Source organism: Lycium ferocissimum, chromosome 2 (genome assembly GCF_029784015.1).
Source record: "Lycium ferocissimum isolate CSIRO_LF1 chromosome 2, AGI_CSIRO_Lferr_CH_V1, whole genome shotgun sequence".
NCBI lineage: Eukaryota > Viridiplantae > Streptophyta > Magnoliopsida > Solanales > Solanaceae > Lycium > Lycium ferocissimum.
This window is the reverse complement of record NC_081343.1, coordinates 49,707,204-49,734,993: the sequence shown is the minus strand read 5'-3', so window position 1 is coordinate 49,734,993 and position 27,790 is coordinate 49,707,204. Positions and strand designations below refer to the sequence as shown.

The following is a 27,790-nucleotide window of genomic DNA, read 5'->3' as shown; positions in this document are numbered from 1 at the left end:
TTTTGATTTTTTTTTCTTAAAAGTATGTTTGTTATGGGGTTTGTAATGTGGTGTTTTGTAAATAGAAAATTATCGTCACGTTTCGTAAATATTTCTTCTTAATATGTATGTATATGTAATTTACCCTTTTTATGCGTAATCATTATATGGGTATGTTCTAGTTAATTACATTAGACCCATTTTTACAATATTAGAGTATATGAGCCCGTTTGGCCATCAGAATTTTTTACTTTTTTTTCGGAATTTTTTTCAATTTATTTTGAAATCAGCGTTTAGCCATATAAATTTCAAAAATTTTGAAAACACCTAAAATCTTATTTTCACTTTCTATACACTCAAACAATCAAATATTCGTTATTTTCTCTTCAACAAACTTTAAAATTTCAAATAAAGTGATTCTAGCTAATTTCTAGTTAACTACCATTAGACCGTTCTCACCAAAACATGAACCCTCCTTAATTTTTTCTTTTCCAACTTCTCTATTTACACACATATTGGTGTATTTTAGTTGTGACTTTGTCTGTTTGTGAGTTGTGACACACTACATAAGCACAACACACACTCCTGTAGTTCTTGAAATTCCTTAAATCACATCGTTCACATCGAAAACGCTCTCTACTTCTCTTCTTTCTTCTTCCATCTCAGCCACCTCAAACTAAAAAATGGAAGCAATCCAATCTCCATCTTTCCACTCATCTCCACTTAATCCACTTCGAAAAAACATCCCTCAACTCACCAATGTCAGGCCATTGGGTGTTAAAAAAATGCCTTTTATATCAGCTTCTGCATCAACAATTTCTGCTCCAAAAAGAGAGAAAGACCCAAAGAAAAGAGTTGTTATAACTGGGATGGGTCTTGTTTCTGTGTTTGGTAATGATGTGGATGCTTACTATGAGAAACTTTTGGCTGGTGAAAGTGGGATTTCATTAATTGATCGTTTTGATGCTTCTAAGTTTCCAACAAGATTTGGCGGACAAATTCGTGGGTTTTCATCTGAAGGGTATATTGATGGAAAGAATGATAGGAGACTTGATGATTGTCTTAGGTATTCCATTGTTGCTGGGAAAAAAGCTTTGGAAAATGCAGATCTTGGTGGTGATAAACTAGGAAAAGTAAGGTCTTTTTCATTTTTGTGATTTTTGGATTTGGTTAAATTTGTCAGATTTTGTGTTTTTGTGGGATATAATGAATTTGCTGGAATTGGGCTTGCATGAAAGTGTACTGTTTTAACATAGACGAATCTAGGATTTCTAGAATATGGGTGCATGTGTCGGAGCCAAGAAGGGCCTAGGTGGTCATCCAAACCCCCTTAGGCGGAGAATTACACTGTTCATACCTGGTTAATTTTTTCCTTTGGCTTCTTCATGTATTTATTTCTTCATATTTTGAACCCTTTAGTGAAAATCTTGGCTCCGCCACTGGGTGCACCACTAGAGAAAAATTGAAGGAACAATGCATTAATTGATTCCTAGTCCTCTAGGTAAATAACTTAACCTTCAACCAAGTGCACCATTTAACCTTTTTGTAGCATGGATGCCATAGTATCATACCGATTTTAGAAAATATATGCATAAAATATCTAGTTTTACGGAGAGACCATCGGTTCATGTGCCCCAAATTTAGTACATAAATTTGCCCCCGTCTGTTTAGAGACCCTAATTGTGTAATAGTCTGAGTCCTGCAAGCGGATTTTGGATTTCCAGAAACAATCAAAACTATTGTTGTCCACTAAACAAATGTGTCATAGTGCATTTGAAAAGAATTTATGTGAATATTTAGTATAACTACTTGTTCAGCCTTCAATCTTTTCTTGATTTGTTTCTTTTCAGCAGTACATGACTCTAGGTTATTTACTTATAATCTTCCTGCAGATTAATAAGGAACGAGCAGGTGTTCTGGTAGGAACAGGAATGGGTGGTCTTCAGGTTTTCTCAGATGGCGTTCAGAACCTGATTGAAAAGGGTCACAGGAAAATTACTCCATTTTTTATACCATATGCCATAACAAACATGGGTTCTGCTTTGCTTGGTATTGATCTTGGTTTTATGGGACCAAACTACTCAATCTCAACTGCTTGTGCTACCTCCAATTACTGTTTTTATGCTGCTGCCAATCATATTCGAAGAGGTGAAGCTGATCTGATGCTTGCTGGTGGAACTGAAGCTGCCATAATACCTATTGGATTAGGAGGTTTTGTGGCATGCAGAGCTTTGTCTCAAAGGAATGATGATCCACAAACTGCTTCCAGACCGTGGGACAAAGAAAGAGATGGATTTGTTATGGGTGAGGGAGCTGGAGTCTTGGTAAGCTTCATTGAAGTGATTATCATATTTTCGTCATAGAAAGTGGATCTAAGCTACTTTGAGCAAGTTATATGTGGTCCAGTGTAGTTTTTTCCATACTAAATATGCAATAAACTGCTATCCATCAATAGCTGGGCTTTCTTTCACTGCACGGTAGACTGCATAATTTTGATTAAGCACTAGATATTTATGTCAGTTTCGTACAATCTACTCAACATTTGGAAAGTTATTATGAAGACTGAATGACGATGCTTGGCAGGTGATGGAAAGTTTGGAGCATGCAATGAAAAGAGGAGCACCAATAATTGCAGAGTATTTGGGTGGTGCAGTTAATTGTGATGCTTATCACATGACTGATCCCCGAGCTGATGGTCTTGGTGTTTCTTCATGTATTCTTAGCAGCCTTGAAGATGCTGGAGTGTCACCAGAAGAGGTATTTGCTTCTCTCTCCAATCAATTGTAGGTTATACTCTCATTGTCTATTCAATAGTCAAAGAGAGGGGTAAAAGAAATGCTGGAAAGAGCAAATTGATCTAGATGTTTCCCGTTAAAAGTTTGGGAACTTATCAAAATGTTATCTTGGGGATACCAAACCCAAGATCCGCCATCTCATACTTTTGCTTCTCAGAATTCTTCTGTTGTTGGAGAAAATTTACCATGGAGATAGTACACTGTTGACATGAAAGAGATTCTTTATCATGGCACATGGGCCTGGTTTTAAGACCTTTTTTTTTTAGTTTAAATGGGAGAAGTTGTACAACAAGTGAATTTTCTTTCTTTAAGAGTTCAAAAACAACTACTTGTAGTATCAGAGTCTATTCTATGTTGATATTATGCCAATGGACTCTTCCGTCCATGCCCCATTGTTTCTTTGAGGAAAAAGGCTACCTCCCATATGAAGTTTATTCTAACTATCAGATTCCAAGTAAAGATTACTCCCCTCCCTCTTTTTTAGATAAAGACCTTCCTTCTTAAGAGTTAAGAAAAGGTTACTATTCAATTTTAGTCATCAAAGCATATGTTCACCTAAAATGCTTGTAGAATTCATCCTAGATACTAAGCCGCCCCTTCTATGAAGGTGTTTCAAAAGGCACAGAGAATCTTTTACCATTCCCCCGAGCTTCCCATTATTTATGCCCAATCATTTTTCTTTTCGAATCTACCTCCATTTCCCTGTATTTCTACTGTCAACCATAAGTAGAGCTGTTGGAAACTTTAGCATTCCTCATACCAACCTTCTCACCTCACTGTGGTACATTCTTTCCTTACAAGAAGGTGAACGTTTCTCTATGCTTCCTTTTAATCTTACAAAAGCACCTTTGCAATTGCTCAATTTTCCTCACCCAAGCTGGCATGGTGCCAGAGGGACACTAAATCTGTGGGCAGGTTAGAGTACTCTATCAAAATCTGTTTGCCTCCAGATATATATCCACAACACTTATCTCTTTTGTATTTTAGAGCTTCCTGGTTTCAGTTGGTTTATCTTTACAAGTCGCACGCAAGGCAATCTGTTCCCACTTCTGAACCCACAATTTAATCTGTTGATCTTGAGCCATGACACTAACACTGCTTGAAGCCACTAGAGAGAATGCCCTAAGATACAGCAATTCTTTGGAATCAGCATGCTGTCTGTGAACGCTGCAGCTCTGTTGCCCTCATTTTGCTGCAAGGAAATCCAGACTCTTGTCTCACAGTTCTTGTTTATTCTTTACCATCTTTCTATGGAACTCCATTAATGAGAATGGAGAAATATAAGGTAGATATACACCTTCTTCATTCTTCTCCAACCATTCTGTTGATGAATTAACAAAGTCCCACATTTGCATTTCGATAGAATCCTTTCGTGTAGTACTCTTTGATATTCGTGAAATTGAAAATATTGAAAATCAGTAGTCCTTTTTACAATGTTGAAGTAGAACGGGATATTGATAATTCGTATTGCCGGCTGCCAGTAATTTGGATTGTGCATCGTCATCGTTGTTGTCAATGACGAAACAACCAAAGGGAAATTGTCTATTTACGTTGGTTATACAGTAAACTTAGTTTAGGTGGGTACTTGGAAAATTCAGCTTTCGATGATGTGTTATAGTCTTTGGTGAGGGGTATAGAATCTATTGGGTAGATTTTGAAAAAAGTTAAAGTTGAGTTTGATTACTGAGTTGATCTTCTCTTTTTCCTTTTAGGTTAACTACATCAATGCTCATGCAACTTCCACCATTGTTGGTGATCTAGCCGAGGTAAATGCTGTTAAGAAGGTTTTCAAGAACACCTCAGGAATCAAAATGAACGCAACCAAGGTAATTATGTCTACATTGTTATGCATCTCTTCATTTATTTGAATTTATGAGTGTGTTTGGCAGTTTGTTGATCTTTCAATCTGTTTTCCATATTGTTCCAGTCTATGATAGGGCACTGCCTCGGTGCTGCTGGTGGTCTGGAAGCTATCGCAACAATTAAAGCTATTACAACCGGCTGGGTGCATCCTTCCATTAACCAATTTGTGCGTGCTTCTTCTATGTTTTCAAACTTGCATATCAAATGTTGGTGTTATGCTCATTCTTTATTTGCAAATCTCTAATTGTAATGAATATTGCAGAATCGTGAGCCTTCAGTGGAGTTTGATACTGTTCCAAACCAAAAACAACAGCATGAAGTGAATGTTGGTAAGATACACTTTAAATTATGACATCATATTTTCTTACAAATAAACATTTCTCAGAAATAACAGAAAAAAAACATCATTTTCTTTCATATGCAGGAATCTCAAATTCCTTTGGTTTTGGTGGTCACAACTCTGTCGTCGCATTTTCTGCATTCAAGCCTTAATTGAGGTCACTTTAGTTAGAGCAATCTTCTGTGGTAATATAGGGGATTACTGTGATACAGTGGCTGTTTCATCTCCGTGTGGCAACTTGCTAGGCACAACGAGAGATGAAAAGTTGTCAATTCTTTTATGTATGAACAATTCTTGGGTTTTAGTTCTTAGCAATGAACATTTTTATTTTTCCCATGTTATTTCACTCTTTAAATTAGCTTGGACCTTCACAGTTTGGTTAGACAGCAATGCCATCAGTTTTGAAATTGTGCAAGAGCTTTGAAAGATGCTATGGTCTTTTCGGGTTAATAGCTCTGTGTCATGGCATCTGATTAATTTTCCATTTGAGTCGAGATTTGGTTGGAGTGTAGATTGATAATAATATTAGCAAATTGGATAGTGTCTTGATGATGCTTAAGTGTTCGTTAAAGCCGTGATATGAAGTTAAAATTAAAAAATTGACTTAATCTCAACCAAATATTAAAAAATGATTAATTCCCATTGTACACACACACTTGATGACACCCTGTAAGTTGGATCAACAGCCATGTACAAGTGGTCTGCAAGTTGTATAAGCAACTACTTTCATTTACTGTACTTTCTCCCAGTAATAGGTTGATTGTTTAGCCAGCCTTACCAAATAGATGGGCGTTGTCGTCCTTTTCAACTTGACTCATCTATGAGTATTTATGAGGGACAGCCATTCAATATGGATAGGTTACCAAATCTAAATTCGAAAGTCGTACCTTTCATCAACCAATAGTTTAGTTGTTGAAGAGCTGGACTAATAAATACAGATTCGGTTCTTCATATTAGACTTGGTGAATAACATCATACTCAGGTCAGTGAGCAGGTTGAATTTTGTTTTAGACGGTTTAAAACAGATCGAATCAATAAGTATGTTGGATCATGTCAATATTTACTTAGATCAAATATGTGTGAGTTAATTTGAAGTAAAAGTTACTTTTCTAGGATTTGAGAAGCGTTTTTATGCCTTATTAAACCATTTCATTTCACTTTTAATCAATAAAAGACAATTGACATAGAAGGACAAAATATATCAATCAAAAACTCATATAAAAAAAAAAAAAAAAGTAGATCCCATATTAAAAAAATATATAAAAACAAAAAAAAAAAAGTCTAACCAAAGGTAAGATGGCCCCATACTAAAAAGCACCAAAGAATATTAAAAAAAAAATGGGCCCACCATCTCCAAACTCATGTTAAAAAAAAAAAAAAGTAGATCCTATATTAAAAAAATCAAGCAATATAAAAAATAAAAAAAAGTAGACCCCATATTAACCCATGCTTCGTCGTCAGTCTCTCTTATAAAAAAAAAAATTAAAAATAAGATGGGCCCCATACTAAAAACACCAAGCAATATTAAAAAAAAAATGGACCCCACCATCTCCAAACTCAGCGTAAAAAAAAAAAAAAAAAATCATATTCCATATTAACCCATGCTTCGTCGTCAGTCTCTCTTACAAAAAAAAAAAATTAAAAATAAGATGGGCCCCATACTAAAAACATCAAGCAATATTAAAAAAAAAAAAAGTGAACCCCCCATCTGTAAACTCATGTAAAAAAAAAAAAAAAAAAAAAAAGGTAGACCATATTAAAAAACAAGGAATGTCAAAAAAAAAAAACGCGCACCCCATATTAAAAAATCAAATAATATTACAGAATTAGTATCCCCATTAAGTCAATAATTGTGTATCCATTGCTGCACATGCGTTGATACGAGTGGAAAGAAATGAAATTATTTTTTCAAAAGGTTAAGTAGCCAAATCATACAATTTCCTTTCTTTTCTTATATTATACTTAAAATATTTATATTTTAAAATAAGATAAAAAATTCTTACTCTAATAAATGTGAAAAGAGACTAATGTCATAAAAGAAAAAATAATATTAAATGGAGATCAAATAATTAATAAGGTAAATTAGTCAAATTATTTTCTAATTGTGCAAAAAAGACAACATGACAATTAAAATGAGCTTACTTAAAAAAATAGTAGTCCTCAAATAGAAAATCTTTTACTTTGTTTCATTTTAAACAAAAAAAAATTAGAATTAAAATCAAAATTTGATAAAAAAATAATAAATATTGTTTAGACTACATACATTAACAATATAATATTTTACACCTCTTAAAATTCAAAGTTCTAAAATTTTTGCCAGGCAAACACTAATATAATAAATTTTGGATACTACAATTTATATTCATATAGTATATATATATATATATATATATATATATATATATATATATATAGTGCAAAACATGTATCTTTTTTATATATATTAAATAGAATTAATCAATAAAAGACAATTGACACACAAAATATATCAACCAAAGTCAAAAGAACGAATATATATCTAACTACTATGAATCAAAGTTATTTACATTATATTTCAATCTTACTTGTCCTCGTCTTTTTTTTCTCTTGTTCTAAAAAGAATTGCATAATCAAATCTAACGATAAACAAATCTTTTAATTCATAAAAAAAACATCAATATCTTTTTTTAAGTTAAATAGTATTATATTATTAAGCATAAAACTACTATGAATCAAAATTGTTTACATTAAAATACTTGTGATTTTTTATTTTTATTTTTCAAACAGTACTCTAAAATACTCCCTTTGTCCCAATATCGAGTGTTTTAGTTTTTTTTTTAGTTTGTCCCAAAAAGAGTATTTCTTTCTATATTAGTAAGTTAACATTCTACATGATAAGTTTAAGACCACACGTTTTAAAGAACTACACACATCTTTAATTTAAGATCACAAAATTTAAAAATCAATCAAACTAAGTGGGCGTTTGGCCATAAAAATATTCACTTTTTACCGGAATTTTTTTTCACTTTTTTTACTTTTTTTTTTAGCGTTTGGTCATAAAAATTATTCAAGTTGTATTCGATTACCAAAAACAAGAAAAACTTGTTTTTTAAATTTTTTTCACTTTTTTACACTACATTTTTAATTTAAGATTTAAAAACTACTACAAACATAACTTCAACTTCAAAAATTCCAAAAAAAATGAAAAAGTTTTTGATATTTATGGCCAAACGACACCTAAGATACTTGGATTGGGACGGAGGGAGTAGTAATAATACACTCATTCTTTTGGAGGGATAAAGTGAAAAAAAAAAAGGAGGTAAAAGAAATACTATAAAAAGGCAGATAGACTCTCCTCGTGTCCAAATGCGCTCTCCTTCCCGCCAAACTCAACCCCTAATTTCCCGCCAAAATCCGAACCCTAACTCCAAAAAATAGAGTCTAAACCCCCAAATCTCTACCTTCACCACTCACAATTCTCTCTCTCTCTTTCTCTGTCACACACAAACAAACTAAGCGATGGATCTAAGCGACGAGGTTAGGGCTTCGCACAAGCGAACTTTCCTCAAGTTCTTTGAACAAACTGTAAGACCTAATCCTCCTTTTCTACTTTATATACTTTGCGTTATTTATTTAATTTGTTTGTTTTTACATTTGCAGGAGTTGGACACGGAGCTGAAGAAGGAATTTGATTCTATCATAAACAACAATAGGCGTCGTGTCATTATGGATCTCTCTGATTTCTACAATGACACACAAGGCTCTGATTTAGCTCGCAGGTTTTTTATTTTTTCATTTCACTCGTTTTATTTGTGTTTTAAAATTGAACTATGTACTACCTAGGCTTTTTTTTTTTTCCCCAGTTTCTCTTTCAGGTTCAATTTGAGGGAAAAATGTCAGGAAAAAAAACAAAGAGTTTTAGTATTCCTTCCGTTTCAATTTGTGTGTCTTGTTTTGACTTGGGTACGAAGTTTAACAAAGTAAATAAAACTTTTGAATCATGTGGTTGTTAACTAAGGATATGTAGAATGTATGAAAATTCCCTTTAATCTTGTAGTCTTAAACATGCCATGTGCAAAGTTGAAATTAAAAAGTTGCCAAAAAAGTAAAGAGGCATTTTTTTAAAACGGACTTAAAAGGAAAGTAAGACAAACAGATTGAAATGGAGGGAGTAATATTTTTGAGTATTTGAAGTCTACCTGGGGTTATTGATATTGCTGGTCCAGTTTGTCAATTTGTTCTTTTTCTTGAATTGTGTAGGCTTCTTCAGAATCCAAGTGAGTATATGCAACCGTTGGTTGATGCTTTAACAGATATGATCCGGACCCATAATCCCAAGTACCTTAAAGAAGGCGAGCAAGTGTTGGTTGGGTTTACTGGTCCTTTTGTTTCGAGGAGAGTAACTCCAAGAGAGCTGTTGTCCCGTTTTATTGGTTCCATGGTCTGTGTTGAAGGAATTGTCACCAAGTGTACGCCTTTCTAATCTGCTTATACTGCTCGTTTTTAGCTCGTATTTATTTTGACTCTGTGGTATTATTCCAGCATAAAGTACAGATTCTAAATTAATCATATGTACTGTGGTATCAATTATGTGCCTTAGATTCGCTCCATAGGAGTTGAAGTTAATGAGCCAATGGAGTACGATCAGTGAATTTGTTTTTCGCTCCATAGGAGTTGAAGTTAATCAGTCAGTAGGAAGGCCTAATACATTTCTGAGTCATCTGGTATTGCAAGTATTGGTGATTAGGGTCTGGTGAAAACATTGATAAATACTTAAAAAAAATGCTTTTATAATGGTAAAAACAATGAAAATGGGGAACCATTTACCTGGTGTGATAGTTGTTTTACACTGTGCCACAAAGGTTTGGGTGTGATGATATAACTGATGTGTTCGACAGCTGTATGTTAGTGGCAAGTTTCCATTTGAAATGACCTCTGAAACATTTCATGTCCATTCTACAGAGGTTCATATGTATATGTCTAGTGAATAAAGTTAAGTTGATTAAGTAGTTGGTTGCTTGTAGTGGGCCATGTCTATATCAGTATCAGTTGCTAATAACGGGATGATGAACACTGCACATTCTAGGACTGTGGTTCTATTATTAGATGGTTCAACTTATTAAGTAAGAACGATAATTGATTTCTAAATAGCTGGACTGGACAGGAGATACCTATTTTATCCATTTCTATTGGTGATTACTATGTTCATTTTTATCAGAAAAATGCATCATGTCTGAAGCTCGTTTTAGATGTCTGGTAGTTTCAGACTTTCAGTAACTAGTGTGCAGTTTTTTTTAGTCAAAGGTAACCATTTGTATTAACCATAACTTAACACCTAAAAAATGTTTAGTTCTCATCAAAACACCTAAAAAATGTTTAGTTAAGAACTTTACAGAATCATACTTACAGCAAAAAGTCAGTGCCTCTATTCAAAAGCTAAACACTTATACATTGCCAATTAAATCTACAAATTCTCCTATATCCCCCCACAAATTCTGTTTACACCAAAAAAAGAACAAACTAAGACAATCCATCCTGATTTTCTGAATGGAACTGGTAGTATCCTCAAAATGTCTTGATTTCTTTCTTACCGGTAACTAGTGTGCAGTTTGCTGGTATGAAACTGGGAAAAGATTGCCTGTCTTCTAGTGAGACATGAAAACAAAAATGCTTATGAATTCTCGCATTTGGTAGAAATTTATTTTGATCTGCCATACTTCTCATACTTTCTATTCCAATTTATTGAATCATGGACATTAAGTTGTTAGCACAAGTGTAGATAAATAACTGGACTTGTGCTTATCAGAATGTTGCCATACTGGTGCTATAGCGCAACTGGAGTGTGGCCCTTGTTTCTTCTGTGCTGTATTTGCTCTTTTTCTTCTAAATGGACTGCAAGGCCAATAATTTGCAAGCGTCCTTCTTCCTGGAGCACACATACTCGTGCCATGACCAAGCATAGCACAAGTGTGTGGAACTTCATTGTGCATTTTTTTAATCCAAAATTGAACCATTTTAATCCTTTAGCTTCCTACATCACCAAATTAAATGATTAAGGTTGGGCATATTCAAACTCAAAAGCACATCAAAGGACGATAAAAGTATAGAGCATTGATATTAAAACATAATAAAGTATGCCCAATATCATTATTGACTGTGCTTCTTCTTTTGATCTGTTTCATTATCAGCATCCATTTCTACGTGATTTATCCTGCTTATATTTGCAATCTAAAGTATGTACTAATATAAAAACACGTGTTCTTCGTTATTTCATGTTGTTTATTCTCTTGTCAAAGAGAGACGCGAGTTACACTGACGCTAGGCATAATCAACTGAAAAATTTGAGCTTTAAATCATTTTCTTGTTTTACATTGAGTCCTTAGCTTGGATGCCACTTAGTAATTGACTCTTTTGATTAAATTTATTAATGAGAGCTGCTACTTTCAACATCTATAGGTTCTCTTGTGAGGCCAAAGGTTGTAAAGAGTGTCCACTTTTGCCCAACAACTGAGAAATTCACGGCCCGTGAATATAGAGATATCACGTCGAATGTTGGTCTGCCAACTGGTTCTGTGTACCCGACACGGGTAAAGATGAATTGATTTAGGTTTTGGTTTGGCCTTTTCTTTTTGTTTAGCAAAATGAAATTTTACAAAGAATGATTATGTTGCAGGATGATAATGGCAATTTGCTAGTCACAGAGTATGGGTTATGCACATACAAAGATCATCAAACTTTATCAATGCAAGAGGTGCCTGAAAATTCTGCTCCTGGTCAACTTCCTAGAACAGTGGATATAGTCGTGGAGGATGATCTTGTTGATTCATGCAAGCCTGGAGACCGTGTAGCAGTTGTTGGGGTATACAAAGCTCTTCCTAGTAAAAGCCAAGGAAGCATGAATGGGGTATTCAGGTAGTGTGTTTAAAGTAAAATATTGCTTTGTTGCCCTTAGAATAGTTAAATGTTGGTTTTCTGTATTAATCCTGTCCATTGATTTTGTTGTGCAGAACCATCCTCATTGCTAACAATGTGTCTCTCCTGAACAAGTCTGCAAATGCGCCAAACTACACAGAGAAAGTCCTGAAAGACATCAAGAATATTTCTGTTAGAGATGATACTTTTGATCTTCTTGCTAATTCACTGGCGCCATCTATATATGGGCATTTGTGGATAAAGAAAGCAGTAGTTCTGCTCATGCTCGGTGGAATCGAAAAGAACTTGAAAAATGGAACTCACTTAAGAGGGTAAGATAAGCTCTTTTGCCTTTGGTGAAGGACCCTTTTTGTCCTTAGCACCATTGCAGGCATTACTGCTTGACCATGTGAATTCCAGCATTTTTTCTGTTCAGTTGCTTCAGACAACTGTCGTACTTTTTGGTATTATCTTTTATATGAGATTGATTCTTGAGTCCTCACAGCAACCATTTTTACTGTTTATAGTGATATAAATATGATGATGGTTGGTGATCCATCTGTTGCCAAGTCTCAGCTGCTGAGAGCAATTATGAATATTGCTCCATTAGCAATATCAACTACCGGTCGTGGTTCTTCCGGAGTTGGTTTGACCGCTGCAGTTACTTCTGATCAAGAAACAGGTAAATGTTTTAGTTTTTCAAAAGCAGAATCTACTTGTATGTGGAGTAAACTGACAAATATGTACTTGGAAATAGGAGAAAGAAGGCTAGAAGCTGGTGCCATGGTACTTGCTGACAGAGGTGTTGTTTGCATCGATGAGTTCGATAAAATGAATGATCAAGATCGAGTTGCTATACATGAAGTTATGGAGCAGCAGACTGTAACCATTGCTAAAGCAGGAATCCATGCATCCTTGAATGCTCGATGCAGTGTAGTTGCAGCTGCTAATCCCATATATGGTTCGGTAAGTTGTTCAAAACAGGTCCATCTAACTGTGTATTAGCCTTAAGATATGTATCGTTTAACTTTTCTATACAATCTCGGTTCTTGACAGTATGACCGATCATTAACTCCAACGAAGAACATTGGACTACCTGACTCCCTGCTCTCTCGTTTTGATTTGTTGTTTATTGTTCTGGATCAAATGGATCCTGGGGTAGATCGTCAAATTTCTGAGCATGTTTTGCGCATGCACCGGTATCGTTCTCAAATAGATGGAGGTAGGTTGGCAGTTATGTTTGAAAATCTCCATGCATTGCGTTCTCCTTTTGTCTGTGAATGAAAATGAAGCTATTTCACCTTTTAGGTGGCTCGGCGTTAGATGACAATTCAAGGCATGAAGAACAAAATGACAAGGACGAAATGCCGGTCTATGTTAAGTATAATAGGATGCTACATGGTAGAAATTCAACTCGGCGTAAAAAGGATACGCTGACCATTCAGTTTCTTAAGACATACATTCATTATGCAAAAAACAGGATCCATCCCGAGCTGACTGATGAGGTAATCTAGCATAACTTGTGCAATTTCATGATAGCATCATTGCTTCACCGTGCAGGATTAATTTTTTTATGCCTTTGGAATTTAAAATTAAAAAGTAAACATACGAAGATCCCTAAGGGGTTCTTTAAGTAAAAACAGTAAGTTTGAACACCCTAATAAAAATTTTGAAATCCTCTTTAAGATAAGTTTTAATAAACCTTGTGCATATCTTAGCTTCATCTCACATGAACCTTGATCAAGGTACTGCTCCCTTCCTGATACTTATAATGATAACCATTTGTAGGCATCTGATAACATAGCTACTGCTTATGCGGAGCTTAGGAGTGCCAGTACAAATGCAAAGGTTGGTATTTTATATCTGATATCCAGATAACTATCTTGTTACGTTTTTCGTGTGATTGAATTGATTTTTCTGAATTTCCAATAGACTGGGGGAGGAACTCTTCCAATTACTGCCAGAACTTTGGAAACAATTATTCGGCTCTCAACTGCCCATGCCAAGCTGAAGTTGAGAAGACAGGTGAGAAACTTATTTGCTTACAAGTCCTATATAGAAAGATTGAAGTTCTCTAATATATGACTGCTCAGGACTAGAGGTTCACTGAGTATGTTCTGAATTCTTTCTTGCCGTGGTTATCTGCACTGAATGGATTTTCTTTTGCTCAAAATTTGTTTCAATATCTTTTTCGGCAGGTTTTGAAGACTGATGTAGAAGCTGCTCTTCAAGTTCTACATTTTGCCATATATCATCAAGAACTGACTGAGATGGAGGAACGCGAGCAAGAAAGAGAAAAGGAATTGGAGAAGAATCGCAGCGCTGACCATGATGCTGGTAATAAAGCTTCAGGTCGTAAACGCAGAGCTGAGCATGATGCTGGCGATGAATCAGCTCCTCATGAAGCTGGGGGAGTTGGGTGAGTTACTAACTAAAATATACATGCTTCAGCTACTATCAAAATCTTTTAGTCTTAGGGATATCTTGATTATCTGCTACAGTTATGTTAATTTTTTTGGTGTGTGGTTTTCTGATAACTGATATGTTCTGTCATCAAGTAAACAACAGTTGACTGCAATTTTCTCACATGTCATTCCTTTGATGATCTATCTATCTGATGTTAGTTTGTTTTATCTATTGCAATATGTTTCCTTCGAAGTTTTTGTTTCTGAAGTTTTCTTTTGCATTCTTCTTGGTAAAGTGGCAGTGAACCAATGGAAACTGATGATACTCCGGCAGCTGAAATCAGCATATCTCCCGAGAGGTCTGTGTGATCAACTAATTGATCATTGAATGCATTTCTTTGTACTCCGGAATTGATGTCAATTATGGAATCTAACATCCATGGACTTGCAGATTGCAAGCATTCAGTGCAGTGCTCGGTAGGCACAGGAGCTCACAGCATGTGGAACAAATTTCAGTTGCTGATGTAGAGAGTGTTGTCAACAGTGGGGCGCCTGTACCTTACTCAAAGGCAGAGATAGAGAAATTATTACAGGTATGCAAGTCCTTCTTTACAATCTTTTTGGGTGTCCAAGTTTCAAACATATGTGAAGATTACCTTTTTTTTCACAAGTTGGCAACAGTGAAATGTGTATCAGTTGGATACCATAGTTTTTGAAGGTTAGCTAATAGTGGTAAGTGCTTTAATGTGCAGATGATGCAAGAGAAAGGCCAATTGTGGATACATAGTGATACCAATGTAGTTTACTTCATGTAGATCAGTCTAATTGGAGCTCCAAATGCAGTTGTCTTCTTTCTGATGGATGGTCCAGGCCTAACTATATGGGGGATACTATTGATTGTTGAGCTAAAACTTTTCTTGTGTCTTTCATAGTAGTATGATGGTATTCCTCTTATGTATCCTCACTTCGAAATTCAGATGTACTGATGAAGCATATGAATCTTACTTATCCTGTTTTAGGAAACCAAGTAGGTAATGCATTATGTAACGTTCAATTTGTTATGAACACCTTTTATTTATCTTTAACCATACGTTATCTCCTTGATTGAAAAGGTGCAATTCACGTGAGGGTGTATATGTACCTCGTTAGCAGGTATGCCTATGTAAGCCTCTTATCAAGAAGGTTATAAGAGCAACCTACATAAAAGCAGAATACATGGAAGAAATTATCATCGGCTTTCACATATAATTGAACAGTAAATGAAGTTGGCTAATTTCAAATACTACAAGGTTTACTTTGTATTTTATACATCTGTGTGATCACAAGTTCAGTCGCAAGAAACTCCCCAATTTATGTTATTGGTTACACGGATATGGGACAATAATTTTGGAATCAATGTGAAATTATTTTATCAAGCGTTTGATTGAATTTTTAATTTTGTTATACGTATGCTTTGGATTATTTATATCACAATTATAATATTTTCTTGCACCTCACTCGATGTCTGATAACAATTTCGGAATTTACTAATTCTGGCATAAAACAAAATGATAGAGATGTCTTCTCTAAAGCTCTTCTTCCAAAGTCCTTTAATAATATTAAGGTTAAAAATCAAAATTATAGTTTATTCAAATTTATCTACTGTAAAACTAAATGTATATTTAAATTTTATATTATAGCCATGTATATTTTATTTTTAGTCCACTTAATGAAACACTACTTATAGAAATATATCATTGTATGATCTTTTCATTATTTAATTATCATATTATAATTTCCATATTACAATCTGAATAGAACTTGTTCACAAACCAAACCATCCTGATTAAACAATTGTATAGATGAAACGTAATATAGTAAGAATACTTTTCAGGATTTCCACGGAAATTTGTAGGATAAGAAATATATCGAAAAAAATATGACTAATTAGTACTTTTCCCAATATAATAAAACTCTCAAGTGAATACATTAAAAGATAGCACTTTTATTGAAATAGCAAGAAAAGAAAATAAGACAACAAGATAATGATTCATGCGACCAAACAAGTTGGAGAATGTATTATGGCAGGTAAATAGCAATACAACTGAAAACTTACACTTATTGCCGGGGAACACAAGTTAGAAAAATCATGGCTACTGCCACTGGTCTCTTCTTCCTTAGAACCTCTGCCTTTACTTTCACTTCTAAAAGGCACTCTGTTACTCTTTTTGACAACAAAGTTCAGTCTTTCACTATCAAAGCAGCAAATGTAAGTGTCTTCTCCAAACAAAAAAATTACATTTTTCCATTCAATTTTCAAGATTACGTGATATACCAAGAAAATGTGAGGTAATTTGTTATTTTGGTTTCTTTATTTTGTTGATTGCAGATAGAGGGAAGTGAAATTGAAGGAAAAGAGGAAGTGGGTAACAGTGAAAAGAAGAAAATATTTGTTGCAGGTGCAACTGGGAACACTGGAAAGAGGATTGTTGAGCAGCTTTTGGCTAAGGGTTTTGCTGTAAAGGCTGGGGTTCTTGATATTGATAAGGCTAAATCAACCTTACCTGGTCAAAACCCTGATCTTCAAATTGTGGGTTTGTTTTAACTCTTTTATCTTGTTAATGTTTTTGGTAATTAATGTATTTTAATTGCTCCATAAGTAGTTGATTATGAGGTAAAGTATGATACTTTAAGGATTTGATGGTAAGCACAAACAAAATGCCTTAATTTTCTCCTACTATATTTTGGGTTATGAGTCAAATTTTGTTTGGATTTTAGTCCTTCAATTTTGAGAACTTTGTAACGACTTTATATTTCTGATTTCTTACTTATACTCCATCCAATCTCCATCCAGATAAAGAGTTTGTTTTGGCTGGTGTATTCAGGTACTTATTGTAGTTTATTAAAATAGAAATGGAGTGAAATTGGAGATTACTTCAAAACTTTTAGAATATGATCATTTAGTATAAAGGTAATTAGATTTTACCTTTTCAACAAAATATTTTGCAAATTGGTCCTTGTGAAGGTAAGCGAATAGCTAACTATGCAGTGTAATGTTCCCTTCCATTATATAAATTTTTGAATCATTGTTACGTGAAATCAATTATATTCTGGTATTTTCAGGTGAAAGCAGATGTCACAGAGGGATCAGCAGGACTAGCTGATGCCATTGGCACTGATTCAGATGCAGTAGTATGTGCTACAGGTTTTCGACGTTCATTGGATTTTCTGGCTCCATGGAAGGTTAGATGGTAACCTTGGTATCCTGGCCGTAGAATATCTTCTTGATAAATTTTCAACTTTATAGCCCAACTACGATTTACTTATCGTTTCTAAAATATAATGATTATTTTTCTCTTTTACAGAATACTGATTGACTCTTTTGGATGATCTGTATGATAACATAATTTAAAGGATAGGCATATTGATCAAAAATAAAAAAGAACCAAACGCACACAATACAACAACAACAACCCGGTGAAATCCCACAACGTGGGTTTGGGAGGGTAGAGTGTACTGCAGAACCTTGCTCCTACCAAGGTAGGACAAAGACCCTCGGCTCAATAAAAAGCAAAAAAGAGGTCGTACAAGGCTAAGAGATTCAAAGCGATATGGAAATGAAATAACGCAAAGAACATAGTAATTAAAGCACGAAATAACGGGAAATTATACCGCGATAATGCGACTACTAAGTTAAGGATAACGAGACTATCTACTAGCCTTCTACCCTAATTCCTCCAAACTCTCCTATCTAAGGTCAGTCTAGAGATCGTGTCTAATTACCTCTCCCCAATACTTCTTCGCCTACCCCTTCCTCGTCCGAAACCATCCATGGCCAACCTCTCACACCTCCGCACGGGGCATCCGTGTCTCTCTTCACATGCTCAAACCATCTCAATCTCGCTTCTCGCATCTTGTCTTCCACCGAGGCCACTCCCACCTTGTCCCGAATATCCTCATTCCTAATCTCGGCATGGTGTGGCCACACATCGATCTGAACATTCTCATCTCGCAACTTTCATCTTTTTGAACGTGAGAGATCTTAATTCCGCCCCATACAACATAGTCGGTCTAACCAAACGCACACAACACAATAAACAAATGAAAGAAGTCCAGATTAGGCTTGTTAAGAGTCTGAATTTGATGGTAGCTATAGATGATGACATGCTTTACACGGGTGCTACTCATGGGCTCATTTTTGGCATTGAAAGAAATTATACTAAGTTGGTTTTTATCCTTTCAAAACTCAGAATGAAGATTTTTGTGAGTATGCTACCACAACATAGTTGCTGCTGAAGCTCAGTATGGTAGCTTTGCACTTCCGTGTTAAGGAAACTTTATTCCGTTGAAGATTTTTCTACACCCCAGAAAAGGAAAATGGAGAAGCGAACAGCTTCATATTAAGATTTCATTTTTTTTGGTTTATGGAGAACATTTTCATTCTTTTTTCGGAATCCAGGCGAGTCAGCTGTTACTGACAATTGTTTCTCTGATGGGGTTGTTGGTGTTAATTGTTCATTTTTTTTTTTTTTTTTTTTTGTCTTCTGTTATACCATTCTTGATCTGCCCTTTAAACTAATTTCAGATTTACTCAAAGCAATTTTAAATTTAGACATTTTAGTGGTCCAATTTCGCCTTTAAGACCTTAGCTCCATAAGAATCCTTGTTATAGCGCCTGGAAAACAGGAATCAAGAATGGCGTGATTAAGCAGGTTAAGGCCTACTAGGTTGAGTTCATAATGGATTTACTGTCAGAAGAACAAGTATTGTTGAACCTGCAACTCATGTTTCAGGTTTATGAAAGAATTCCTTGCCTGTAAAATAAAGACACCAACGCTGATTGTTGGGATAAAACAAATCAAAGACACTTGTAACATGGTGTGATATTGTCGGCTTTGGGACAAGTTTGCACGGTTTTCCTTAGAAGGCCTCACACCACTAAGAGTATCCAACACCTTATAAGTAGCTTCTTTTTCTTTTTTACTTTCCATGTTGGACTTATTAACACACACCCAACATTGATTTCCTTTCCTAACCTTTATCTGGATTGGAAATTATATGTGATTGAGGTTCTGCAAAGCAGCATCAAACATAATGGCTGAAAATTTAGTGGATTCAAAGGAACAACCATTGGTTCTGATGTTTGCTTAGGTGTTGAATGCTCAAGGCACTAGAAATGTTGAGAGGCTTCTCGTTTGCTTTCAAGAAGAAACTGAACTGCAAGACTGAAAAATGTTCTATAAAGATGTATAGAGTGCAGACACATATCAGCTTTACAGTTCCGCTGCTCGAGTTACCTTAAATTTGTCAAGTAGTTCTATTCTGTTCCTTCTTCTCTTTTATAGCCAATAGGGCCTCTGTTGATATCTTGCTTTCCAGATCATTGTTCGGACGACTTCCCTTGGTTATATTAATTACTCTAGTAAATTATGAAGCAAAATTTATCGGATACTCGTAGCTCTTCCGCGTCATTGATGTCGACATGTTACAACAACAACATACCCAGTATAATCCCACCAGGTGGGGTCTGGGGAGGGTAGAGTGTACCCAGACCTTACCCTTGCCTTTTGATGGGTAGGGAGGCTGTTTCCAATATACCCCTGGCTAAAGGAGAGATGAAAAAGCATCAGTGATAATAAACAGTACTAATAAGCAGTAATAGCAACAAGATAATAGGACGACGAAGTAAAAGAAACAATCAGATAGTGCAAGAGATAAGAACAAGCAATCCAAAGCAGTATAGAAAGGCATGGCAAAAGAATAAGAGATATGTGAATGCTAAATAAAAATACAAGAAAATGATGGAAATAATACTGGTTTTATTTCCCACTATATTGATTACTGTTTTGGTGGTTTTACTGAATCTTGACCCATTGTCCTTCTGCTACATTGTTTAACCCCTAGCATACCCATTCTTTCAGGTTGATAACTTTGGCACAGTGAACCTTGTTGAAGCATGCCGAACAATTGGTGTTAATAGATTCATCCTTATTAGCTCCATTCTGGTCAATGGGGCTGAAATGGGCCAGTTGTTTAATCCAGCATATGTATTTCTTAATGTTTTTGGACTGACGTTGATAGCAAAGCTCCAAGCAGAACAATATATTCGGAGATCTGGGATCAACTACACAATAATAAGGCCTGGTGGGCTAAAAAACGATCCACCTCAAGGAAACATTGTAATGGAACAAGAGGTAGCAATATGCAGCTTACTCATTGTTTATTTATGTATGCGTGCAATTTGATTTTCTAAGATGATCCGTGCTTCTCCTTCCAAATGTAGGATACCCTTTACGAAGGCTCGATATCTAGAGACCAGGTGGCTGAAGTAGCAGTTGAGGCATTAGTCCTTGCAGAATCTCATTACAAAGTTCTGGAGATAGTAGCTCGTACTGATGCCCCCAAACGTTCATTGGAGGAACTATTCGGTTCCATAAAGCAGCACTAGCTTGTCAAGATGATATTTCTTGTCTATATATATGCATTATTTACAGATATTGTTACTCAAGACCACAATGCAACAACTTAATAGTGCAAGATCCTTCTCTGCAAAGTAGTGCTTTTACAGTTGTTACAGGTCTGTAGTTGACCACTGCTTTTTCATATTGTAGGGAAACCTGAAACTTTGTAATAGTTATTTACTTGTAACATTTCCTAACACTACAAATTTGATGGAAGTTAAAGAAAAGAAAGTTGGAAGTGAATGATTAAAAGAGAGCTTATTGAAGACCGGATGCAAGTTCCACTGTTATTGCATCTGCTTCCGTATTTAGGACTTTTGTTAATAATCTTAATTAAGTCAACCACTTTTGGTTTTATTTTAAATTGAAGGGACAAAACCGAAAAATCAAAGGCATGGCCAAAGGAAGATGGAAAATATTATGCCAAAAAGGGGAAATATTACTATAACTACAATAAGCTCAATTTGTTGGTTATCTCAACTTTCATCTCATTAGCGAGGCTACTATCTTCACCTTTTAATTTCCTTTCCCAGTTCCCCTCCCCCTCCCCTAGATCCAGCCATTTTAATTGTAACTTCATTAAAGCATGCCTGTCTTACCCTCTGAAGCATCAGTCTAGTGCTCAGTATACATAACTTTTTATAGTATAATATCTTTTTGTTGTTTTCTTTAATTAATCTGTATGTTTGAACTCAGAGAATATTTTTCTGAATCATTATATGGAGAATCAAACATTATTCATGGAGTAAGAAAAGTCACTCCGTACTATATTGCAATAAAAACATATTCGTTAGTAACTTTAAATAATGAAAGCATTTGAAGTAACAAAAAGACAAAAACTAAAAAGAAATTTCTGCAATTCAGAAATTTCATTGTTTGCTGTCCCAATTCAATCACACTTTTACAAAAAGTGAAAATAAAATTGTGGGATACAGATACTCAAAAATGCATGATTATCTGTAACAAAATAATCGAAGGACCTCTTATTTCTTAGTTTAATGAAGTATTACAATCACAATTTAGAAAAAAAAAGAAAGATGGCACTATAGTACAGGCAAATAACTTAAGGTAATAAAAAGGAGAATAAATATCATAGTAAAAATTAGCCAATTTTGTGAAAAGGGAAACAATATCATTAGAAAAATACTTACGCAAAGGGAAAATTGAGAAACAATGAGTTTAGAATATCACGAAACTTGTTTTCCTTATTTATACTAGGAATATTTTCTTATTTTTAACTGATTTATTTTTTTAGAAAAATATATTTTTCAAAAATATTTAGTGCATAAGGATAAGACTCAAGTAGTCAAGTTAATAGTCAAAATCTGGTGTTAACTATCATCAGTAGTATTTCATACTGTATTAATAAGAGATTTTCGAGAGCATTCTGGAACATTTTTGAGGCGGATAATTAACTAAAATTAGTTTTGGTTTGTACTGTAACAAGTAACAGCAAGTTATCCAAGCAAGCAAGACCACTGGTTTTTCTTAATCTCAAAGCAACAACGTACGTCTCTACAGTTTTTTCTTACAAGTTTTCCAGCAAGATTTCTCTTTGTGGGTAATGCATAATTGTGTTTTAACTTTTCACTTTGATTACAGATGGAAGGAAGTGAAATTAAGGAGGAAAAAGAAGCGGGTATCAGTGAAAAGAAGAAAATATTTGTTGCAGGTGCAACTGGGAATACAGGTAAGAGGATTGTTGAGCAGCTTTTGGCTAAGGGTTTTGCTGTTAAAGCTGGGGTTCGTGATGTTGACAAGGCTAAGTCTATCTTACCTGAAGCAAACCCTCTTCTTCAATTTGTGAGTACTCTTTCATTCCACTCTTTAATTTTTCCTTCCTCAATTTATGATTCTTGTTTGCTATAAATTGGATGCAAAAATGGCCCAGCTTTAAGTTTTGTTACCTGGGGTTTGGGTAGTTGAGGTTAAGGACTTTAAGAATTGTTGGGATCGAAATAACAGGGCGTCATGCGGAAGTTATCATTTGCAAACTTCGAATAACGATAAATCAGGAACAAATAAAAGTATACTAAAAAAGCATAATCTTTAATATGATTTCGCCAATTGGCCTACATATTATAAAACTATAATATAAAAAAAAAGCATAAACTATGAGAGAATAATCTCTCCCTAAACTAGACTCCTTGATGACTATATTGCGGATGCTATTGTTGTTTGTTTTATGGGAGGGATTCTTCAATATGTAGAGGTAAACCTTGTCCTCTGAGAGATAGATTTTTTATTTTCTTTTTAGGAAAAGCAAAACCAAAATGGCAATACTTTGTCTTTCCTTAAAGAGAAAAGTAGAATCAATATATGGTAAGAAAATCAGGACACACCCTAACAAGAATCAAGCAGCAAATTCAATAAAGTGGTTGTTGATTTAACTTTACAAATTCTGGATAACAAGTAGTTCTTAATTACTAGTAATTCAAGAATTTGACCTTCTTACATTAAGCGTCTGTTTGAGTAATACAAATGAAAAGTGAAATACCAAATTCCTAATGAGAATGGAGTTATCGAATTGTACACACATTTTGCAGGAAAATCTGCTTAAAATGCGTGTACATGTGGAAGCTGAAAAAGAAACACTTGGAGCTCAGATAGTCCAATTTTTTCATTGGCTTAGCAGCAAGAAACCCTTCATAATTTTTCCATAAAATTATAGTGGGGTTATTTTTTAAAAGGCATGCAGCTTTGATATGTTCTGCTAAATTGGCTAATATCACAGATTTAGGTCACAAAATTTTCTGATTTTGCCTCCATGAGAGTTCTGTTTTATGGGAACTTTCATTCAATTCATTAATAGGATAGCTTTCTCGGAACAGATCTAGAGTATGTAGGAACAACTACTACTGTTTATGACATGGAAAGCCTCTCTTTTGCAAACTAGAAGCCTCAAATTCTAGTGTATAGGTGTACATTCTCAGGCTTATGCTTCTTACATGTCTTGCCTTGTCATTTTTACTCAAACAATCAAATATGTAATATAGTTTTTTCTATAAGAAATTTCAGTTTTTGATGCAGGTATATTTTTAACCTTCTAACTTTAGCCTACAAAAAGTCTTAAATTTCATTCTTGACATTTGTAGGACTTGGTGCTACTTGAAAACGACTACACTGCTTTATTGATTCCTAGTTTAGCTATTTTGATGTAGGCTAAGAAAAGCTGAAATAATTCATGCACTGATGGATATGGACTTTGTCAAATATTAATGCACCACCGCTTGTCTCGTCTTCGGATACCACTTTGGGAAAATAGAAAGTGTGAAGGGAACATATACCTTCTCTGGAAAGGACAAACTTGTTTTAGAATCCCCCCACCCTCACCCATCGTGGCAATTCAATGGTGTTCTGATTCTTCTCAGGTGAAAGCTGATGTGACAGAGGGATCAGATAAACTAGCCGATGCCATTGGTGATGATTCTGATGCGGTAATATGTGCTACTGGTTTCCAGCCTTCGTTGAATTTGTTGGCACCTTGGAAGGTTAGTCAACTTCAATCCGAAAAATAATAGTCTTTTACTGATCCTTCACACCTGATCTTGGTTATCAGCAAAGTGAGATGATTTTATAATAGGCTTGGTAGGAGTTTCAGTCTCATTTTTATGCAATGCAATGTCTTTTCAGGGTTTCAGTACTAAAAGTTTAGTCTTATTAGCTTGAAATAACAGTGAAGAGCACTTGTAAGCATGCAACTGCAAGAACATGTTGGTTAATTCAATATGGACACGCTCTTTTGGAGAGACCTCATAACCTTAAAAGTTTTTCGGGTGCACAGAAGAGGAAAATGTAAAAGGAGTGACCAACCTTTTAGCAACTGGAGTTCAATTTTGTCACTTAAATGACATTCTAGTGTCTGAAGGCTTTCAAGCTAGTATCCCTCTTGTTGATAATAGTTTCTGGATCGTTGTCTTCAGAAATTTTGGTGGTGTTCGTTTCATGTCTAATGCATAAGAAAAGTGAAGTTGAAGTGAGATTAGACGGATGGCAGTGCCTAATCTCCCCAACTTGCTTGGGGTTGAGGCATAGTGGTTGTTATATTCATTTTCATGTCTTATGTTAATGAATTAGCAGAGGTGTTAGATGTCCTTCATTAGCATTATCCATGTTCATATAACTTTTCGTCTTACTTGTAGCCCTCATGCTTTTCTGTGATTTAGAATATGGTGAAATCCAGCTGATGTATCCTATCATTGTTTTATTCTTTCAGGTTGATAATATTGGCACAGTGAACCTTGTGGATGCATGCCAAAAACTTGGTATTAATAGGTTCATCCTTATAAGTTCAATTCTCGTCAATGGGGCTGCAATGGGTCAGTGGTTCAATCCAGTTTATATAATCCTTAATGCTATGGGACTCGTATTGGTAGCAAAGCTTCAAGCCGAGAAATACATTCGTAAATCTGGCATCAACTACACAATTATTAGGCCCGGTGGGCTAAAAAATGATCCTCCACAAGGAAATATAATCATGCAACCGGAGGTACATTATGATGGATTATACATTACTTCCTGTAGTGTTTGAGCAGAAGTCTTTTTTGCATCTAACATTGTGCGCTCTCTTCCTCAATTTAGGACACCCTTTTTCGAGGCTCAATATCCAGAGATCAGGTAGCTGAAGTTGCAGTTGAGGCATTGCTCCATCCAGAATCTCATCACAAGGTCGTGGAGATAGTGGCTAGTACAGATGTCCCTAAACGTTCATTCGAGGAGCTCTTTGGTTCAATAGAACTGCAGTGACTTGTAAGCATGCAATTTTTATTCCATCCACTAAAATGTTTATTCGATATATGCCATATGCAACCTTTCTCGTGTGTAAATGATGATGCTGTTGTGATTTGAACTGGGTAAAAGGTCTGTAAATGGTCACCTACTTTTCCCTGTAATAAGTTCTTGCACTAAATTTACAGCACTAATTAAAAAAAAAGATAAAAAATAATTACAATTGGTATTATTTCCAGTAATTACTATGTTCCAAAAGTACGCGTGTTGATGTTTGGCTCGCGAGGAATTTTGAGTTATTGTACTAACATCTTGTTTGAGCAATGTGAATGTCATTTTTTATTTTTTATTATGATCACCAAACATCAACATATAAAAAATAATGTTGTCTCATAAGATGAAGAATTCCCAACAAAGTAGAAAGTAACAAATTACAAAATTGAAAATGAGAGGTGAAAAACGAAAAGAAAAAAAAAATTTAATTAGAAGAAGAAAGCAGCCAGAGAAGCAAAGGCAGCCATTAAAACAGGGACAAACAAAGTAATGGCAGCACTCTCCATTGAAGGTGAAGGTGCCGGTGATTCTTCTCCGGCAGCCATTGCTCCTCCAACATTGCCAAAAGCCACAAGCATCATCATGCAAATGGTGAAAAGAGCTGCCAGCTTCTTGATACCTTCCATTTCTTCTTCTTGTTTTTTTCAAGAATTTTCAGTAAAAATAGCAGAAAGAGAAAGAGAACTCTTAGAAATGAATAAAAAGATTGATTAAAGTGACTGTATTAAGTATGTATTGAAAGGGCAACAGACATGGCTTTATATATAGGAAAAGTATGAGAAGAAACCAACAATTTTACAGCTATTTTATTCGAGAATATGATGAACAAAATATTTTTTGAGGTTGATGGGTTGTCTAAAGTAAAAAGAACAATAGGAGTATTATTTTCTAGGTACAGCCTGGACTGATGTTCCCACTTGTTATTAGATAGAAAGTTTAAGTTAGTTTTTGATAAGTCAAGCTAATTGAAGCTTCAGTGGTTCAATGCCATGTACTGATCACAAAAATAGTTGAGAGATTATCAATTGATCAACTTTTCAAATTTTCAATATAGTTTCTCTTAATTTCTGCGTTAGTGGTCCTATAGAGAAGAAAATTGTTTTAGCTTGGCTGATCTAATTTTCCGATAATAGGCTTGTTAAAATCCCAGATCTTTTCGAACTTAAAACTTTTTCACTTAGAAACTCGTCCATCCTATTTCGAAAGAGAAAGTAAAAACCCAATTAACTGGAGTAAAATCTTTGCTCTAGATAATTATGTAGACGCTTGTGGACTAGTAATATTTAGTATGTAATATTTATTCGAACTAGATAATCAACTATCAAGGCTATTGTCATCACTACCTTATGTGTCAATTATTTTAAAAGCAAGAAGTGACAAGGTCCATGGAGCTTGAAGCAAAAAGCAATAAAAGGAACCACACCAGTACAAAAAAAAAAGTCTAATATATATGATCAATTTGGTACTATAATAATTACATTGCAATTGAATTAAATAACTTTAGATCCAATTTACAATAATGTTAATATTAGTCCAACTCCGCAAAATTGAGGTTCAAATAATCGATCGTTCTCTTTAGGATCACTTTGGACATCATTGTTGGAAGCAAATTTTTTTTCTGAAATGCATGAATCCACCGATGAAACGAGAACCTCTTGCTTCAGGTCGTTTCATCCCTTTAAGTGACGAGGCGTTCGCTTTTAATAACGCTGCATATGGTACTATTACTCCCTGCATGAAAGGACCTAAACTAAGTTCATTGTACAAAGAAAAAGAAAATGTGTTTAATCAAAAAGAAGATTACAAAATAAAGGTGACGTAAGAAGATACATCAGAAAGAGACTAACAAAAATTTTAAAATTATACCAATAAAAGATTAGGGAAAGAAAAATATAGATTAAAATACCCAATTCACCTAATAATGGAAAATGATAATCAGCTCATTGATGCTCTAACATGTGCTGGTTGTTTAACGAACCATTCTAAATGATTACCCACACAAGCTGGCAACTTATACTCATGTTTTTGGATAAATTACACAGTTAATTAAGATAATTCCCTCCAAAATAATTAGTTTAATTAAATAAAATCTGTCACCAATTATTTTTGAGTAGCGGTGCACATGTAGGACCTTCATTTCTCTCGAGCAAGCGAAAACTAGCCTGGAAAATGAAGTTCTTCATTTCTTTGTAATTTGGTCCAGGCTAGATTTACTAACATTATCCAATATTTTTACTTTTGCCAAACCGTTACCCTAAAATACATATACTCTAATTCTTATACTATTTTTTTGAT

At 34.8% G+C, this 27,790-nt stretch overlaps 4 protein-coding genes across 5 annotated transcripts; all 4 read left to right on the top strand.

Moving 5' to 3' along the window:
* Positions 1 to 539: 539 nt before the first annotated feature.
* LOC132042708 (3-oxoacyl-[acyl-carrier-protein] synthase I, chloroplastic) lies at positions 540 to 5,386 on the top strand. The gene is made up of 7 exons (XM_059433242.1): positions 540 to 1,112; positions 1,872 to 2,303; positions 2,563 to 2,736; positions 4,487 to 4,600; positions 4,702 to 4,803; positions 4,900 to 4,966; positions 5,062 to 5,386. Exons 1-7 carry the CDS (start codon positions 663 to 665, stop codon positions 5,127 to 5,129), a joined length of 1,407 nt encoding a protein of 468 aa, XP_059289225.1. The 5' UTR covers positions 540 to 662; the 3' UTR covers positions 5,130 to 5,386.
* Positions 5,387 to 8,345: 2,959 nt separating this feature from the next.
* LOC132042696 (DNA replication licensing factor MCM3 homolog 2) lies at positions 8,346 to 15,377 on the top strand. The gene is made up of 16 exons (XM_059433224.1): positions 8,346 to 8,541; positions 8,617 to 8,735; positions 9,217 to 9,425; positions 11,413 to 11,543; positions 11,630 to 11,868; positions 11,964 to 12,200; positions 12,396 to 12,550; positions 12,626 to 12,834; positions 12,925 to 13,090; positions 13,177 to 13,373; positions 13,657 to 13,716; positions 13,801 to 13,893; positions 14,067 to 14,287; positions 14,570 to 14,632; positions 14,725 to 14,866; positions 15,026 to 15,377. Exons 1-16 carry the CDS (start codon positions 8,476 to 8,478, stop codon positions 15,086 to 15,088), a joined length of 2,370 nt encoding a protein of 789 aa, XP_059289207.1. The 5' UTR covers positions 8,346 to 8,475; the 3' UTR covers positions 15,089 to 15,377.
* Positions 15,378 to 16,297: 920 nt separating this feature from the next.
* Positions 16,298 to 20,979, top strand: LOC132042704 (uncharacterized protein At2g34460, chloroplastic-like). The gene is made up of 5 exons (XM_059433231.1): positions 16,298 to 16,521; positions 16,642 to 16,842; positions 17,376 to 17,495; positions 20,174 to 20,446; positions 20,536 to 20,979. The coding sequence occupies exons 1-5, from the start codon at positions 16,402 to 16,404 to the stop codon at positions 20,698 to 20,700; spliced, it is 879 nt and encodes a 292-aa protein (XP_059289214.1). The 5' UTR covers positions 16,298 to 16,401; the 3' UTR covers positions 20,701 to 20,979.
* Positions 20,980 to 22,051: 1,072 nt separating this feature from the next.
* On the top strand, positions 22,052 to 25,658 carry LOC132042686 (uncharacterized protein At2g34460, chloroplastic-like). 2 transcript variants are annotated; one of them, XM_059433212.1, is made up of 5 exons: positions 22,063 to 22,220; positions 22,316 to 22,516; positions 24,085 to 24,204; positions 24,930 to 25,202; positions 25,295 to 25,658. In XM_059433212.1, exons 2-5 carry the CDS (start codon positions 22,316 to 22,318, stop codon positions 25,457 to 25,459), a joined length of 759 nt encoding a protein of 252 aa, XP_059289195.1. In that variant the 5' UTR covers positions 22,063 to 22,220; the 3' UTR covers positions 25,460 to 25,658. The 2 variants fall into 2 exon arrangements, with proteins under 2 accessions (XP_059289199.1, XP_059289195.1); XM_059433216.1 differs by lacking the exon at positions 24,085 to 24,204 and having other exon boundaries at positions 22,052 to 22,220.
* Positions 25,659 to 27,790: the final 2,132 nt, after the last annotated feature.